Here is an 18,191-nt window from a genome sequence, read left to right as displayed (position 1 = left end):
AGTTGCTTTCCTGCTAACTCCGTTTTGCTGGACGTAACGAACGTGGCGTCCAACGAGGCCAACAGCAGCAGCAGCGCCGCTGGAGGAGCCAGCGGGAGCAGCGCTGAGTCGGCCGCCCTGTTCTCCAAACTGCGTAGCTTCTCGATTGGCAGCGGTCCCAACTCGCCGCAGCGCGTTGTCTCCAACTTGCGCGGCTTTCTCAGCCATCGCCTGAGCAACATCACACCGAGCGACACAGGTTAGTCAGATACACCTATATACACCCATGCCCATATCTATATGGAGTCCCTCTAGCTATGTTTGTCCTCCATTCGAGCTGCTTACATAACCAGCCTAGGATATTCGCATCTAATTAAAATTAAACAAACTTCTCGCATGCAAACACTGCTAAAAAAGCTCCAAGTGTTTCGGCCTCTACACACACACACACAGACTCACACGCATACACCTTCACACACAGGCATAGCTTTTGCCCAGCAAGGTGTCTGTGTGTATTTCGTGACCCATGCCGTTTCTGCTCTTGTCACTGGCACGAAATGGAATTGAAACATTTACAGTTAGATTTTCAACGTCTCTGCGAGCAGAGGCTAAATCGCTTCTTGTTCTTATGTAATGCGCGTCCAAAAACTGAAGCGAGAAAAGCAACTAGAACAGTTAGAAAATTAAAAAATGTATATGAATATTAAAAACAATTATTTTAATTATGATTAAATAATATTGGAATATTTAGCTAAGCCAATCCAAAAACTAATCAAAAAATATTTTGAGCCTCTTTAGTATTTAAAAAAATTTGAAAAAGGTTTTAGATATTGAAATTATTTTTAACTTAACAATTTTATTTTTTAACTCTCATTAATATTAAGAGTTAAATTACAAAATATTATACAAAATATAAAATATAAACTAATTTAAATTTAAAAAGTATTTAATATTTTTAATTTCATTTGTAATTTCAACTTTAAAGGTTGTTTATTTCAAAAACAATTCTTAAAATATTTTAAAAAGTGTTTTTTTCTGGTGCTTTTTACAATAGAAAAATTATTAAAAAATAATTAATTGCTGCATATTCAAATGTCTAAGAAGTCTAAGTCTAAGTCTAAAAAATGCAGAAGCAGAAGCCATAAAGCAATGTAATAATATTCCTGATCTTGCTCAAAAAACAAGTCCAACTGGTTCTGCATGCCAAGTTCCGATAAAAGCTAGAGATATAGCAGCTGCAGTTAGGTACGGATAATTTCTAGTTGAGTACTGTCTTACTTCTGTAAATATATATATATGAAATGTTCAACAGTTTAATATATTTTGAATAGAAAACTGTGAAAATATCTCTAATGCTTCGGATTCAAAAGGCATTTCGCTTCATTTAATTGCCACGAGCTAACGAAGTTTGTGTTTAGTTTTTTCATTAAATCATTAAAAGTGAGAAACTTGCTGAGGGTTGGCAAAAATAATTCTTGAAGACAGCCACCTGCACGTAGCAGTATTTGCTGCTGCTGTCGCGATGCTGCTGCAGCATAATGAAGCCAATAAATATAAATTTGCCACAGAAAACACAAAGACAAACAGAGCGCTGGCTGCCGCCTTGTCATTAGATTGTTTGCCTTGTTTGCCCTTGTCGAGGCGTTTGTAACGCTGATGTGTTCATAGCGGTCTTCATGTCAAAACAAAAGCCATTCCAATGGGGTGGCTGACGGCCTGCCTGCCAGGAAGGAAGGTAGCTCGTAATAAGCCCAAACGAGAAACAAGTAACGCATTTGTCTTGATGCTGTCTGATAAAGGAAGCGAGCGAACTATACACACAGCCACACACGCAGCCAGCCAGCCAGCCCCTTTCGCAATTGCGAGACCGCAAACCAGCAGCAACTCGAGGGTTGAACCCGCTTCTATTGAGCCATAACCAGCAGCAATCGCCAGCAACTGACTGCATGATACTCGCTCAGCCTCAGAAATTAGCCAAATTATTTAGTGTAACTAGAATTGATAGGAAAGCGTTATGGAAAGATATATTTAGAAGTATAGACAGATAGATAGATAGATATATAGAGAGATAGATAGAGAGATATATAGATAGATAAACAGATAGATAGATAAATAGATAGATAAACTGATAGATAGATAGATATAAGTCTATCTTAGTTATAGTTTTATAGAAAGAGATAGAGATAGTTAAATAAAAAGATAAACTGTCTATCTTATAGATATATAGTCCAATTTAAGCATATGACATATAAAAATGTAGTCATTTGCAACTGACTGTATCTCGCTCGCTTGCCAAATATTATTAATAGATCAATAACAATTGTAATATAATTATTTGCCTCAAAAGTTCTATAAAGACATGACATGATAGAAAAGGGATTGCTTTTTGGAAAGCTATTACCAAACCACTTAATGATCTTCTTCTGCATATAATCCTCGTATGTCATGAAACAAAGATCATTATTGCGTTTTACTGTAGCAGAGGACTCCAACTTACTGCGACCCAAAATATGACAGCTGACACCCTGAGCCAACAGCCGCAATCCGAGGTGTCGTCTAGAGATGAAGCTAAGCATCTATGGCGTTATCTTTAGAACTTGTGGATGCGGTCTCCATATGCTTACATATGTGTATTTTGTATTAAATAAGTTTTATTATACGATTCGATGCATCGAATCCCAGCTAATATACTTCTCATCTAGCCTCCTCTCCTTTAAGCTGCAATATTCACATAGGTCTTTCGACTTTAAGTCTCACACAGCCAATATGCCCGCTTTGCACTTTCTGAGCGCGCAACTTGATGGGGCAAGCGAGGACGAAAGGTTGTGCTGTATCTGGCAGCAGCCTTCAGCCACAGCCTTCAGCAGCAGCAGCAGCAACATCACAAGTCGTAAACTTGTAAACCGGTCGCTGATGGTGTTGTTGATTGGGAGGCATTTGTAGCGCTACAAATGTTCACATTTTGCGCCTTGTCGCACGAGCTGCAAAGCGGCACTGCCAGCGATTAATCAGGCTTGGACAGGCAACTAAATTAAACAGAATATGTACATATATATTATATATGTATATAGCGAGAGGCTCGCATATAAAGGTAATTTATGACAGAATCAATTTGTAGGCAAAGCTGACCCAGGCGTATTCTGTAGAAAAAGGCGCTGCTCTGAGGGCGTGGCACTGCGAATGGGATGCCATTTAGGAGCTGTAGAAACACGCACACTCGGTGCCTAGCCACGCCCAGTTAATGCTTTGATTTATAGTCCATGGCACGTATACGCCCCGTGGTGCCATTAGAAGAAAGGCCAAATGAAGAGCTAGATGAAGCGTGAATACCCTTAACACGGTGACAGCTAGGACTATGAGTCTATAAATTCATTAAGACACATGAAGATTCAGAATATTCGACTCTTGTCACAAAATGTTGTTACCTTTGAAGCGAAGAGTATTCGAGACAGTTCGCGTCTGCCTCCGCAGCTGCTTTGGTGTAAAATACACGCGCTTCCATTTACGAGCGTTATAAATGGAACGCGTGCGACCCTAAGCTGCGGAGCTGGAGCCTGATCCTGGCTAAGTGGCTGCACATCCTTCGGGGAATTGCTGAAAGCCATTTAGAGCTGCTGCTGCTGCCCGAAAAGCAAAGTCAACAATGATAACAACAAAAGCGGGCGGCACGTTTCAGATGTTTTGCATTTTTTGCTTTTTGATAATTTTTGTAGCATTTGAAAAGTTTTGCAATTTGGCTTTGGCGTTGGGCAAACCAATTAAGCTAACCCAATTGCAGTGAAATCGATAGGGCCAAAGCCAAAGACAAGACAATTAAACTTGAAACACAAAACGGAAAGCGAATAAAAGACGTTGCGAGGGGGCAGGTCAGAAAAGAGGGTTAAGGTAAAGCCAAATCGATCAAGTTGCGGCTGGCGCACACCTGTCCACAGTTCAATTAATGGCAAGACAGAGAACAAATTGGCAAACACCCAACCACCCACACACACGCACACATCTGGTTCACATGTCATTAATCAATGAATGCGACGCCCGAAATTAGGCAACAAATTTGATTGGAAACAGTGAGTGCCATAAATATGCGCACGGCTCAGCGCACAGGGAACTCTTCCATGCCCAATTCACTTGAGTAAAGCAGCTTACAACACTTCTCGAGTGCTCGATGAAGGGTGTCTCTGTAAATGCGTGTGTGTGTGTGTCTGTGTGTGTGTGTGTCTGTGTGTGTGTGTGTGTACAATGGAACACTTGTAAGGATTAGCGCTGCCTTTTGTAGGCTGACAAATGAAACGCGGCTTATCATAAATATTATGATTGGTTTTTCCTTTCACGCTATACTCGCTGCTGCTCCGCCCACACCCACGCCAGCCAGTGTTGGCTAACGCACGTTTATATGTGTGTGTGTGTTTGTAATTTGAAAGAAAAATGAAATTGTATTTCTATGCGCTGTTTACCTATTCGGACAGACAACTGGAAGAGGGAAAAGTCTTGAGCTGAAACGAAATGTAATTTTCTTTTTGATACCCTGTAGCTAGTGGTAAGGGGGAGGCATGCAAAACAGCCAGAGTTTCAGTTGTAAGTGGGTGGAAATTGGTTTTTTATCAGACAGAATAAATATATTTGAAGTCATGTAATGATAGACTGATCAGTTTTTGATATAGCAAAATATCTAAATTAGTTAAAAACCATTTTTATTCATATACTCCTTCATGACTTGCTTGGAGTATATTGGCTTGTCCATCATGTTGTCTGTATTTCTGTCTGTCTCTATGAACGCAAAGCATTCGGAAAAGACTGGGCATACAATATAGTTTATATATACGTCTAATAAAGCGTTACCCATAATCTGTATATGACTTGACTTGACGTTGCGCGGTATTTCACAGTCGAGCACTCCCAATGCTGGCTACATACTACGAAGCTGGGCTCGCCTCGACAGACTTTTTGAGCTCAAGCAAACAGAAAAAGCTCATAACTCAACTGCTTACTTATGTGCACTGGAAAAAAACAATGTGAAAAGTAATCTATTTTGCAGCTGGCTCTCAAGGCAGGCAGCTCGAGTTGCAGGCGAAAATTTCAATTTGGAGTGCACTTTGGTCGTTTTATCGAGCTGTCTGCGAGCAGATTCAATTTCCACACACACACAATAACAATGTACAGAGAGAGAGAGAGAGAGAGATAAGAGTAAGGGTTTTCTCTCCGCTTGGGAATGCCTTAGAATTGCAGCAGATGCGCAATTCATGCATAAAATATAAATTCCGGGCTAATTGAGGCAAATGTGGAAAGGAAGTCAAGAAAGTATAATGAGAACGGCAACTAAAGTTGATGTTATGAAACACAAACTGAAACCGAAACAGAAACAGAGTCGGGAATGGAAAACGAAAATATTACACAAAATGTTTTATTTGCTGGGAAATTCATCAGCTGCAAGCGGCGTTTCCTTTTTATTTATTTTTTTGCCAGTCAGCACGGAAAAATCAATAAAATTATAAAGGCGTAAACATAAATTGCCGCTGTTTGATGTTCAAAGTCCCGCTGTCTCTGTCTGTCTGTCTCTCTGTCTCTCTGTCTGTGTGTGAACTTTAATAATCCTGCTGCTGTGCCAGGCCCCTGGGCTTGGCCTGGTCTTGTTCATTATTATAACCAACATGTTAGCGCTGGCACACGTTTCTGCACTTGACTCGAGCAGCGAGCAGCTGCGAGTGCCAACCCCTGGCTTTGATAAAAAGCTGCGCGTGCAGCCAACCCCAGGGTCAAGTAAAGCGACCCACCTGAGCCACGATTCAGTTGTTGTTGCTGTTGCTTTTGCTGTTGCTTCTGCTGCTGTTGTTGCTATTGCTGTTCCTGTTGCAGCACAACAAAACAAGCCCAAAATTAAAGTCTTCCGTTATAGAAATGATAAGGGAGCAGGCTGCTATCGACTGCCTGATACTCGCTCAAGCCCCATTGTGATGCAGACCAAGCTCTTCCAGCTCTAAAGCAGTTCAGCTGTAGCTTAAAGTTTTCCTATGGAAGAGTAGCTAATATGCTGATTATAGTGGGATGCATCCGACTGCCTGATAATCCATGACAACCTTTCAGTCAAACTCTAGTTGTGTTCAGCTTTAGGACTGCCATTTGCCATTTGAGCTGTCCAAATGAACTAAGGGTATGTGGGCCCTCAGCTTAGTTTAGTATTGTCTTAGCTGCAGACCGTTTCATAAACTTCAAATAACAATGAAAATAAGGTCTAGTGTCCAGTTGCTCGCCGAAAGACTTTAGTTTCGTACTGTGAAATGCATATCTCAACCTGATGGATTCGACAATAAGAATATATATATTATATCAGGCTATGCCCTATAGCTTAAGGCACGATAATACCAATACACTCTATTTTACCTAGTGAGCGAGTAAAAGCAAAGCTTACACACACACACACACACACACACACACACACACACACACAAACACACATCCACGATAATTGACTCATGTGCAAGAAGCCTAAGGGCTGGCTCTGCTCACCACTCCCGCTCCGCCCCCGCCCTCGCCTCCGATCAGCCACACCCACCCAAACAGAAACGCAACCCAAGCAGGTGGGGGTTGCCCCAACAACAAAAAAGTAAAACAGCACACGAAACGTGGTCATGAAAATTTAATGATAAAACGAAATGTTATTCTAACGTCTCGCATATACCAAAAGACCCCATCAGACAGGGGCTGGATGGATGGATGGCTGGATGTCTGGATGGTTGGTGGGAGTTTGGGTATATTTTTATACCCTGCACACGTAACGATTTTATGTTATGTTTGTCTATTTGGGGGTGGCAACAAGGTAGATAAATGTTGAAATTAGATCAGCATTGATAGCTGGCATGGGAGAGCAGACAGTTGTCCAATGGCTCCATATATGGCAAGAAGATAAACTATAGAAACTAAAAAGTGCTCAAGACTAGCACTGTAAGCTATAAAAATTGTGTATAATGACAAAAATATATATGTAGTTAAAGTCTTGATAGTGAGAAACTGTCGACAGATTAGAGCCGGGCTTAAGATAATTCAAAGTTGGAGTTCTTTTAAAGTCTGATAGTGAGAAACTGTCTGCTACTTCGAGCCATGCTTTAGGCTATTCAAAAATCGAGTTCCTTATCTTTACAATTCTCATTATCCCCTCTTCTATCCATTTGTGGCAGTGTAGTGGAAGCTCGCGACTGATTGATTGCTTTAGTGGGTTGAGGCTCGAACCACAACTTGTGGCTTGCGTGCTGTTCAAGAGTTGCTGCGCTTCGTCAAAACATGTGGTTGTTTTTTTCTTCTCTTTTGTGTATTCCGTACAAAGCGAATATTACATGTAATTAGATGATTTTGAAGTGTGGCCACGCGGCTGTGAGCATACTTGTCGAACTACCCTCGCAGCACAATTGAAATAATTGCATATGTATTTATTGTTAATGCCATTGTAATGGCATATGAAATACTCTATAGAATATTTATGGTATTTGTTTTATGATTGAAATGTGTGCAAGCAGCAAGTGTTCTACTTAATTTATGTAAATATGTGTAAACTAATTTTAACAAATACACATTTTTGTTGTTCACCAGCAGGCAACCTTTTGCAACACAGAAACAACATTTCAATCATAAAAACAAATGATCAAATTCTATAATATTTCAATAAAAATGCCAAATAAATTATGTTTAAAAAAAATGAAAAGAAAAACAATTAACTACTGTCTGAGCAATAACGAAAAAAACTAACGAAATCTTGTTTCTGTGTCGTTAAAGGTTGTTCACTGGCATGCCAACAACTCACACACTAACAACAAAAGTAACAACAACAACAGCAACACGAAATCATGTAAGAGACAGCAGTGTGTGCAACTGCAACTGCATCTGCAACAAAGCAAACTGGAGTTAACCATCGAGCGAACCACCAAAAACAGACTCGAAGCCATTCAACCGGAAACGGATGCAGCTGCCCAATTTCCGGTAGCGGACATGAAATCGAAAAGCATCAAAAGCGAAGCAGCAAATCAACTATAAAGGCTACACACAGTACAAACAAAGAGAGAGCTAGCGAGAGGGATAAAGAGAACGCAAGCCATTCTAAAAATAAATCGAAAGAGCAGCTAACAAAATGTCCCCCTGCCACTGAGAGTCAGTAAGCAGAGTGTAAGAGCGAGAGAGCAATAGAGCTCTAGCAATTCTAAAAATAAATCGAAAGCTAACAAAATGGCCTCTTGCCATTGAAGCAGTGTTAGCTGAGTGGAAGAGAAAAGGAGATTGGGAGAGCTCAAATTATTCTTAGAACTAAATCAAAAGAGAAGTAAAACAAAATGGCCTCCTTTCAAATACCGCTGATCAACCTGGAGCTACGTGAGGTGAAGGAGATTGTGTGGGAGAAGATACAGGAGCCGGTGAATCAGCGTCGTCTCATCCTGGTCATTGTCTCTATTGCTTTGCTGTTGGACAATATGCTTTACATGGTCATTGTACCGATCATACCCGACTATCTTCGAGAGATTGGCAGCTTCGATGAAGGACCAACGCCGCCGCCGCTACGTGATAATATCACAGGGCGCATAATTCCGACGCATCACGATCATCATGGTCAAGACTCTGCAACAGGCATACTCTTTGCCTCCAAGGCCATTGTCCAGCTGATGGTGAATCCATTCTCTGGAGGGTTGATTGACAAAATCGGCTACGATATACCCATGATGATCGGCCTGACCATCATGTTTTTCTCGACGGCCGTCTTTGCCTGCGGCAGCAGCTACAGCGTCCTCTTCTTTGCACGCTCACTGCAGGGTGCCGGATCGGCATTTGCCGACACCTCGGGTCTAGCCATGATTGCGGATCGGTTTACGGAGGAGAATGAGCGATCGCAGGCGTTGGGCATTGCGTTGGCATTTATTAGCTTTGGCTGCCTAGTGGCGCCACCTTTCGGCGGTGCACTGTATCAATTTGCTGGCAAGGAGGTGCCTTTTCTCATATTGGCACTGGTCTGCCTGCTGGATGGTCTGATGTTGTTGCTGGTAATGAAGCCCGTCAAGGAGCAGATCAAGCAGAGCAAAGAGGTTCAAAATCAGGTAATACCCATCTGGCGCCTACTCATGGATCCTTATATTGCCGTCTGTGCCGGAGCATTGACCATGTCAAATGTGGCACTCGCCTTCTTGGAGCCCACCATCTCGCTGTGGATGGAGGATAATATGACAACGGAGAACTGGAAGATTGGTATGGTCTGGCTGCCTGCCTTCTTCCCACACGTACTGGGCGTGGTCATAACGGTAAAGATGGCACGCAAATATCCACAGCATCAGTGGCTCATGGCAGCCGGCGGCTTGGCACTGGAGGGTCTATCCTGCTTCATCATACCCTTCTGCAGCGGCTATAAGATGCTGATGCTGCCCATCTGTGTGATCTGCTTCGGCATTGCCTTGATAGACACGGCGCTGTTGCCAACGCTGGGGTACCTGGTGGACGTACGCTATGTCTCCGTGTATGGCAGCATCTATGCCATTGCGGACATCTCCTATTCGATTGCCTATGCCGTGGGGCCGATCATAGCGGGCGGCGTGGTGGAGGCAATTGGATTCACAGCGCTCAACTTTTTCATCGCCTTCTCGAATCTGGCTTATGTGCCTGTGCTTCGCAAGTTACGTAATATCTACGACTTCAAGCCGTTCGAGAATGAGGCCAACATATTGATGCAGGATCCGCCCAACAAGGAGTATCAGACCTATGTCATGCACGACCAGAAGCCCGTCGAGGGCGAGCTCAAGAATCATCTCGAGTACGGCCAACAGTATCAGCCGGAGCAGGAGACCAATCTGGATGAACAGCAGCAGCAGTACGAGTATCAGCAGGCAGCTGGCTATCAGCAGGACCAGAGCTATCAGCCGGGCTACCAGGAGCAGGGCGGCAGCTACGCCCAGCCCCGTGTGGCGAATCCTTTCCAGCAGGCGCAGCAGCAGCAGCAGCAGCAGCAGCCAAGCAGAGGCCCTGCTGGACCAGCGAATCCATTTAGACAAGGATTTTAAACTGTTGTCTTCAAGAAAAGATATTATCATTTCTATATATATATATACTATATTATTTTGTTGAACTCACCTTGAATTTGGTTTAGGATATTACCTACATATATACATATATATAAATAGTAAGTGGTACGTACACTATAAAACTGCATATGGCATGCAAATAGTTCAAGTTCAGCTGCTAAAGCCCCCATGCACCAGTTTTGTATTATACACTGATTGCACGCAGCTATATATAAGATATATCGGCACCGATATCGGGCCCCCTATACTCAGTACTCTGTTCGCTGAAGCTAGAGCAACCAAAGCATAGTCATAATTGGATCAAACTCGAGGAGCAGCCGCGCCTGTTCCTAGTTCCGATCTCTAACAGATATCACACATATATAGATATATAATTATATACATATTTATACAAGCTGTAGCTGGTAAGCGGCGCAGCTGAGCAGGCTGCACAGGTGCCACAGGTGCCGTCGTGTCTTTAGCAGGCAATGGCATTCATATCGCAGACATATCACAATTTGCACAAATCGAATATTAATTTACACCTTTTCGTTTGCCATTGCGACGGACTTGTCGGACTCATCGTGCTATCGCCCGCTCGGCTGAGCTATATCATTTCGAGTTTTGAAAACGATTTTTGATTTGAAATATTTATACATATTTCTAACATAAGACACAACCAAGGTAACGATACATATCAGAGTCTCAATGGCTCGCCTGTTTAAATTACCAAAAGTGATATTAACTATTGCTATTAGTACTATATACATACATACAAATATCGTCTATATATATATACATATATATACGTTTAGTCCGTAACAAGAATTTGAAAATATTAGATGTTTCATATATACCTACCAATCAATTATTATTTGCTTTGTCGACTCTATGCGCCCCTTGGCTAAGCCCTCGCTGTATCTATGTATATACAGGGTATCGCCTAGTCATAGCAGCTCGATAATAGCATAGCATAAATGTGTGTACCTTGTGCATGTATCGCCAGATACATTATCTAAACTTAGCTAACTACTGAAGACAACTGTATGTTATATATATATATCATTTCGATCGCACTCATATTTTTAGAGCGCTTTTTATAGCTGCTCTATATATACATATATTATACACCTATTCTCTCTAGGAACTAAGTCAACTGGACATTTTTGTATGGCAATTGCTATACACGGCTAATTATCATAGTCCGTTATAGTGAGCCAGGTCAATTGGATAGCGTAATCAGGCATTAGACTTGGCTGACAGGGAATCTGAACACAGCTGGAAGTCTGGGAGAGAGTGAGACACTTCTTTCTACTATTTCCTTACTCTATTCTCTCTTATTTATCTTGAGATATGGTTTACTAAGCAACTGATCTACAATTTCTTTCCTATCAATGCCAGTCTTTCGTCAAATCTGCTATATATCTACCTATTCCGTTCCTAGATACGAATTATAAGTCTCAAAAACTCTCGTCTAATCTTGATTACCAAATGTCGTCAAGTGTGATTGGCCTACGACATACATATACACACACATATATATCTATACTATATATACAGATTTTAATGTGTATTACATAGTAGTTATGCTAGTCAAAAGTCTTGAACATTCTATATCCGTAAACATATCAGTGACACGGCCATTTTTTTCAAATTCATAGCAAACTTATCTAATCTGCTGGTATATATACATATATACTATATACAGTTGGAGCAGAACAAGCTTATTTTGAGGAATTTTAAGAAGCAGAAAACAGCCTAGTTTATATAACCCATATACTACAAGCATATATATACAAATACATATATATCCAACTATATGTCTAGCAAATGCACTGATTTTCAAAGCAATTAGTTAAGCAAACGTTTTGGATAGTTCATTAATATATATATATACCCGATATATATGGTTTTCTATTTTATATGGCACTCCGTTACGTAACCTGTCTATTATCATTTAGCATACATAATTATATATACATAGATATATTTATTATAAATTTTAAGAAAGCTTTTAGTAAATATGAATGAATATAAACTCATGAAAAAATCTCCCATCAAATGTATCAATTAAAACAAAGTACACACCGTACGAGCAGAATCTTTAAAAACACTATATATACTATATAGGAAGAGTAAAGAATTAATATATATAGTTTATATATGATTACGATCCATGTTAACATAGCATAATAGCATCAAGGGCTCACCTCAAACACACTCACATCAGCAGCAGAGTCTTAAAGATAATGCCACGATCCGTTGCGAATGAAGCGCTATATATACAAATATATATACATATATATATATCAGCATACACATTTAAAGAACATTTCGGAAAGCAATATACCAAATAGTAAAAATACAATTATATAAACAAAACAACAACAGAAACTAGTTATAGCTGTAAAAACATTCTGTTCATACAAAATGGTCTCCTGTTCCAAATCCAAATCCAAATTGAAATCCAAAATCAAACTAAAAAATTTTAATTAAAAAGTCAAATTCACAGAACTTTACACCATTTTTCTAGAGAGACCATTTGACAAAATGTTTGAAGTATCTTCCAAAAAAAATAAAATAAATTAAAAAATTTTAAATAAAATAAAAAATTATAAAAATAAATTTACATTTAAAAGAAACAAAATTATAAAAATAAATTTACATTTAAAAGAAATTAAAACGCTGCTGTCGGCTGCTATCGACTGCATAATACTCGTTCACGACCAAAGAAAAAACAATTTTAATTCCTTTTAAAAATTTCCATTATTCGATTAGCCAATCCAGGCTTGAATTTTTAAGATTCCAGCACTGGAATATCTTATCTGACGTTTCTTTAAGCCACGCCCCCAGTGGGAAATATTTTGCTGGCTAGCTTGAATAGCTAATAACAATAGCTTATATAATTATTATAGATATATATATGCTCGCTTTGCATATCGTGAACGAGCATTGAAATGGAAAATTAGTAACTGACAAAGCGAAAGCTGCACAGCACCAACGAATGCTCTATAATACTTATAGGGTATTCTGGTAGGAGCATGTTAGACAACATGCTAAAGGCCGGCTAAGTGTAATATCTAACGAAATTTTATAAGAAGTCGAAAAATTTTAACAAATTATAACTATATATGTACGTATTGTAAAAAATTGAATAATATTGCTAACACACACACACACACACACATAAACATATATATATAAATATGTACTAAAAAGTATAAATATATAAACAACTAATGTACAATATAATTAAACCATATGCTACAGTAACGGAAAAGTTATAAACAAAAGAAAAGTAACAAAATTATGAATAATTTCAAAATTAAACTTAAAATCATAAAATATGTATTTAAAGTGTTGAATGTTCAATAGCATATTATAATTATAATTACAAATATATAAATAATAATATAATTTTGGCATATTCTAAAATATTTAACTATGGTTAAAAGTTAAACAAAAACAAAACAAAATAGTTTTAAAATATTTACATTTCCGTTTCGAAAAAAAAATCAACTGAGTTTTGAGCTATAGAAAAATGTATTTGAAATCCGAAAAGCCCTCAAGAAATTCCGCCACAATTCAGTTTTTGTATAGCAAGAAGAAGAAAAGAAAAGAAAAAAGTTAGTTTCGTATGGTAAGTTTTGATCAAAGTGTTTCAAATACATATATTAAGATTAGATTAAATTATAAAAACTTCACAATTTGTTTCTGCTAATGTTATAGACGTTTGTGTTAAACTAGTATTTGTATTATTATATATATAATTGTAATAGAGCCTCAAACGATTATGGAAAATGCTAAAAAGAACTCTTAACTCTAACTCTAACTCTATTCTATACTCAAAACAGTTCTGTAAATGTTTGCTGTTCAAATTTCAAAGTCTATCCAAAGAAAACTTCAGTTTTTACTCTTAACTCTGTTCCCCAAGGCGAAATACTCTATGCATGAAGTAATATCATATATACAATTGACGGGTAACACTTCATATCTCTATATCTATCATCCACCTGAAATACCCTTTCCTGCCCAAGCCCCCATCCCTTAACAAGAAATCATGGCAAGCAATTGAACAGCTAACTGAATACGTATGGAACCCATATATATAGACAGATATATACCATAAATAAATTATTGTAATTGAAATGCGTACGGATCAAGTGAAATATTGAAAGGATAATGATAACGATAACGATAACGATAACGATAACGATAAAGCATATTACAGAGCAGAAATACACACAAATACCACAAACAAAATGAAATACTATTGAAATATAATTGTTAACCATGAAAAAAAAGAAGAAAACAGAGAAGTCTTTCAATTGGGACCTTAGCTATAATTATATTAATTACCTAATTGGAAATGAGAGCGGGAGAGCGACTGAGAGCGTGAGGCGGAAAGCTTTAACAAAAGTTGAATAGAGCCAAAATTCGGTTGCAACTTTGCTTATGTGGTTTGGTGGTTGCTCTGCATTTGGTGGTGGTTCCACAGCAAGGAGCAGGGGCAAGCGTTGCTGGTCGTAAGGAAATTGTGTGCGTGCCCTGAGGCAGAGAAATTTTGGACGTTGTTGCCGTGTGGAAAATGGATTTTCTGTTTTGCAATTTCCATTAGCAACTTTTCGGCCACGAGCCCCTGGCACGCATCAACGCTGAGCCCCAAAAATATGAAACTAACTTTAGCTTGTTGTGGCCGGCCAGAGTGGGCATGTCCCAGCCCCACTGCCAGCCACCCTAAGCCACAGCAATAGCTGGCCATGTAGGCTAAGTATCTGTTAGATACACTCACTAAATATTGTTCAACTGCACACGAATATATAAGTTTTTCATGTTACCTTATGAAGAACTCCCCAAATTATATGCGTGCGTCCACTCTCTGAGTGTTTTGGGCTTGTTTAACATAAATGAAAAAGAGATTTTACTATAAGTATTTATTCCTCACACATTTTTTGACATAACTCGAAGACTTTAAGAACTAAATATTAAAAGTTTCTCATTTTTGCTAGTGATATTTGCTTCCAACTTCATAATATTAATAGGAATTTTTTTATAGTTTGATTTTCTTTTCTCGTTAATACGTCACCTCGACTTTAAATTGGATTTAGATATTTTGGATTATCGATTACAAAAAAACTTAATATTTTTGTTATCGAACCATTATAACTCGGGAACTATAAATTCTATATATTTGCAACTCGATTTAAATATTCTTGTATATCAATTACAACAATAGTTTTTAGTTTCAACACAAATATTCTAATACTATATCATAATATCTACAGATATCGGCTTTAAAACTTTGCTTGTGGAGGCATAGCTCGAAGACTCTGAGAGACTTATAAATCCAATTTGGTATGCAGATGCCATAAGAGCACACATAGACTTGCATGTTTCACTTTTTTGAAGCTTAGAGATATTTTCTATGTGCCTAGGGTATCTGCTAGCCGTCGCTATAAATGCTATAAATACTCGAGGCGCAACGAAAACAATACGAAAGCAATTTACGCTTTCCGCTTGTTTCAATTCAAACAATTAAAAGAAAAAAATATGAGGCAGTTCATTTCGGTTTGCGGCACAAAAGTCTATAATAAGAGACGAGGCCTGGTTAGACGCACAAAACAATCCCAAGAACAGGCCGCAAGAACACAAAAGCGCAGCCAAAGGCTCAACGAGAATGTATTGAAAGCAAGCGCTAAGGCCGTAAAGGATTTACGGCTCAATTGCTGCGTGCGTGCTAGAAGAGGAAGCACTGGGAGTGGGAGCTGGAGTGGGAGCAGGAGTGGGAGCTGCAGCTGGTGTGGCAAAGGCGAAACACCCTCAAATATAGAAATGAAGCCCTTTACACGCGGCAAGTGAACAAAAGGACCGAATACTCATTCATTCATTCACACATTCACTCAGTTATTCGTTCAATCATTCATTCATTCATTCATTCATTCCAGAATGCTGTGAGCATGCAGCTTCGCTGCCTCCAGCTGGGCTCACAGCTTGTTCGGCTGGTGTTTCATGTAGTCGGCAGAGCAGGGATGGGGCAGATTCACGGATTTGTTTTGCCTTTTTAAATTGCTTCGCTTCATTTGCTTCGGTTGCTGCTAAATGCAGAGGGATACGCAGGTCCAAAGATCAACAGTTTCAAATGCAGCATCGACTCCCCTGCCCAGCCCTGCCAACTCCAGCCTGGGCTGTGCTGGCCGTAATGAGCCACGGTCCTGGGGGTTGGCTGATTTCGCTAAATTGGAATCGTGGCTGCGAAGCAACATTATTTTTCATTGGGATTACATTTTTATCGCCGCGTCTGACAGGCGGCAGCAGTTGGCTGTCGTCTAACCTCCGCCCAGCACCAGCAGCAGCAGCAGCAGCCAAAGCGGGGGAGGGCGGCGAGCGAAATTCTAGGCATTCAAGCGTGATTTTTGCTGCTTAATAATGAGCTTGTTTGGTTTGTTGAAGCGTTTTATTGCCGCCCGTTAAAATGGGGGCGTGCGGCCAATAAGCTCCATCAGCTTAGTTCTCGGGGTGCGAATCGTCCCCTCATAAATATAATAAATATCGCAATGAGCTAATGCATCAATCTATGCGCCAAAAATGCTAAACGAGTTGGAAGCTCAAAGCAAAATCTAATCATGAGTAGACAAAGTAACTGACGGCCAGACACAAATTGAACCTGACGGCTTCATCAATAAGCGGCTCGATAGACAGCTGTTCCAAGGGGAAACGGAAACGAAAACGAATACGAAAACGAACATGAACACGAACACGGAAGTACGCCCTGTCTGCCCCGCAATGGCGCATGAATATCTGATTAGCCGTCCCTGTCTGTTGCATCAAAAATCCCAGCATCAATCAATCAATCAATCAATCGGAAATGTGTCCATGTCAGAACGCATAATTGAATGCGATGCAAATGCAATGTATCTAATTTGTGCTACAGTGAAGCCTGGGCAGAGTGAGCAGAGAAGAGAGGCGACTCCATACGAATCTGCTGTGTTGCAGGGTATTTTGCCGTTGAGCAAATTGTCTCTAGGATCACAGCAATACAGTCAAGTGCGACCACCCACAGTTGTCCTGAAGCTACTCTACCGCATGCGGTCTGTAGGGTATTTTCCAGTCAGTCACTTTATTGTTTGAGTGACTTCACTATTTAACTCTAATAAGCTGCTCTTAGAGTAAGTTTTTCCGACTATTAAAGATTCAAGTTCCTCTGCACAGACAATAGCCTCGATGATGCAGAGATGTTCTTAGAGTTGCGTTCGAGTTTTTAGAAAAAGTTCCATTGAATGAGTTCCATTATAGAGCCTAGTGAAATCAGTAAACGCTTCTGTTCAGGGAACACATAAGCGAACTAGAACTCTGAGCTGTGCTCTTAAGCTTCATGTGTAGCCAAATGAACTAGTTCATTTAATTGAACTAGAATTACAAGCTCAATTGTGTTGAACTAACTTATGTGACTTAAATAGTTCATAAGCGACCTATTGAGCTAGTTCACCAAATTTAACTACAGTCACTAATTATTTATAAGTTAATAATTTACCTAGTGAACTAGTACATCAAATTGATCTAGAATTGCCAGCTCTGCTGAGCACAAACTCTTCTTTAATTACTTAATTTGAATTTCCCTAAAGCAATTTATTATAATTTACGGCAAGCTCGGAGTTCAGTTCAGCTGAGTTGCCCTATTCAATGGCTCGTTAGGGGGAGCTAAGCCGGAGTTAGACGGGTTGTGGTTTGTGTTATTCCTTGCAAAGACAACCGTGACACAGCAAACAATAACAACAACAACTCGAGGAACAACAACAATAGAGCGGATGCTCAAATTGGTGCCACGTGCCTCCATTGTGTAGAGCGACTGAGACAGAGGAAGAGGGAGAGGGAGAGGGAGAGAACTGTAGCTAGTTCTAGTCCAAGTCTTGGCCAGATAATGAAAAAAGGATAATAAATTGCATTAGATGGTGGGAGCAGGGAACGCAACGCAAAGCGACGCGTGCTGTGGTTAAGGCTGAGGTTGAGGGCTCTTTAGACCGTTTTGCTTTTATCATGATTGTCATAAAACCATTTTTATTAATAACATTATGATTGTCATAAGTAGACGGGAACCATTCAACAAACGGATGGCTGTATCCCCCTCGATCAAGTCTACAATCATTTTGAATTAGTCGCTGCTCTTTTTATACCGTGAGCCCACTGAGTACG

At 39.7% G+C, this 18,191-nt stretch overlaps 2 protein-coding genes across 2 annotated transcripts in view; both read left to right on the top strand.

Moving 5' to 3' along the window:
- The window catches only part of LOC111602640 (choline O-acetyltransferase), a 30,868-nt gene that overhangs the window by 1,502 nt on the left and 11,175 nt on the right, over positions 1-18,191 (top strand). The window contains exon 3 of the mRNA XM_023319801.2: positions 1-238. Coding sequence (XP_023175569.1) covers positions 1-238 — 238 coding nt within the window. The remainder of the gene's footprint in view (positions 239-18,191) is intronic.
- On the top strand, positions 163-10,783 carry LOC111602662 (vesicular acetylcholine transporter). Its single transcript, XM_023319845.2, has 2 exons — positions 163-238; positions 7,741-10,783. Exon 2 carries the CDS (start codon positions 8,292-8,294, stop codon positions 9,999-10,001), a length of 1,710 nt encoding a protein of 569 aa, XP_023175613.1. The 5' UTR covers positions 163-238; positions 7,741-8,291; the 3' UTR covers positions 10,002-10,783.

This window comes from Drosophila hydei, unplaced genomic scaffold (genome assembly GCF_003285905.1).
Source record: "Drosophila hydei strain 15085-1641.00,03,60 unplaced genomic scaffold, DhydRS2 tig00008144-arrow-arrow-pilon, whole genome shotgun sequence".
In the NCBI taxonomy this organism is placed as follows: domain Eukaryota; kingdom Metazoa; phylum Arthropoda; class Insecta; order Diptera; family Drosophilidae; genus Drosophila; species Drosophila hydei.
The sequence above is the reverse complement of the archived record's forward strand: the minus strand, read 5'-3'. Positions and strand labels throughout refer to the sequence as shown.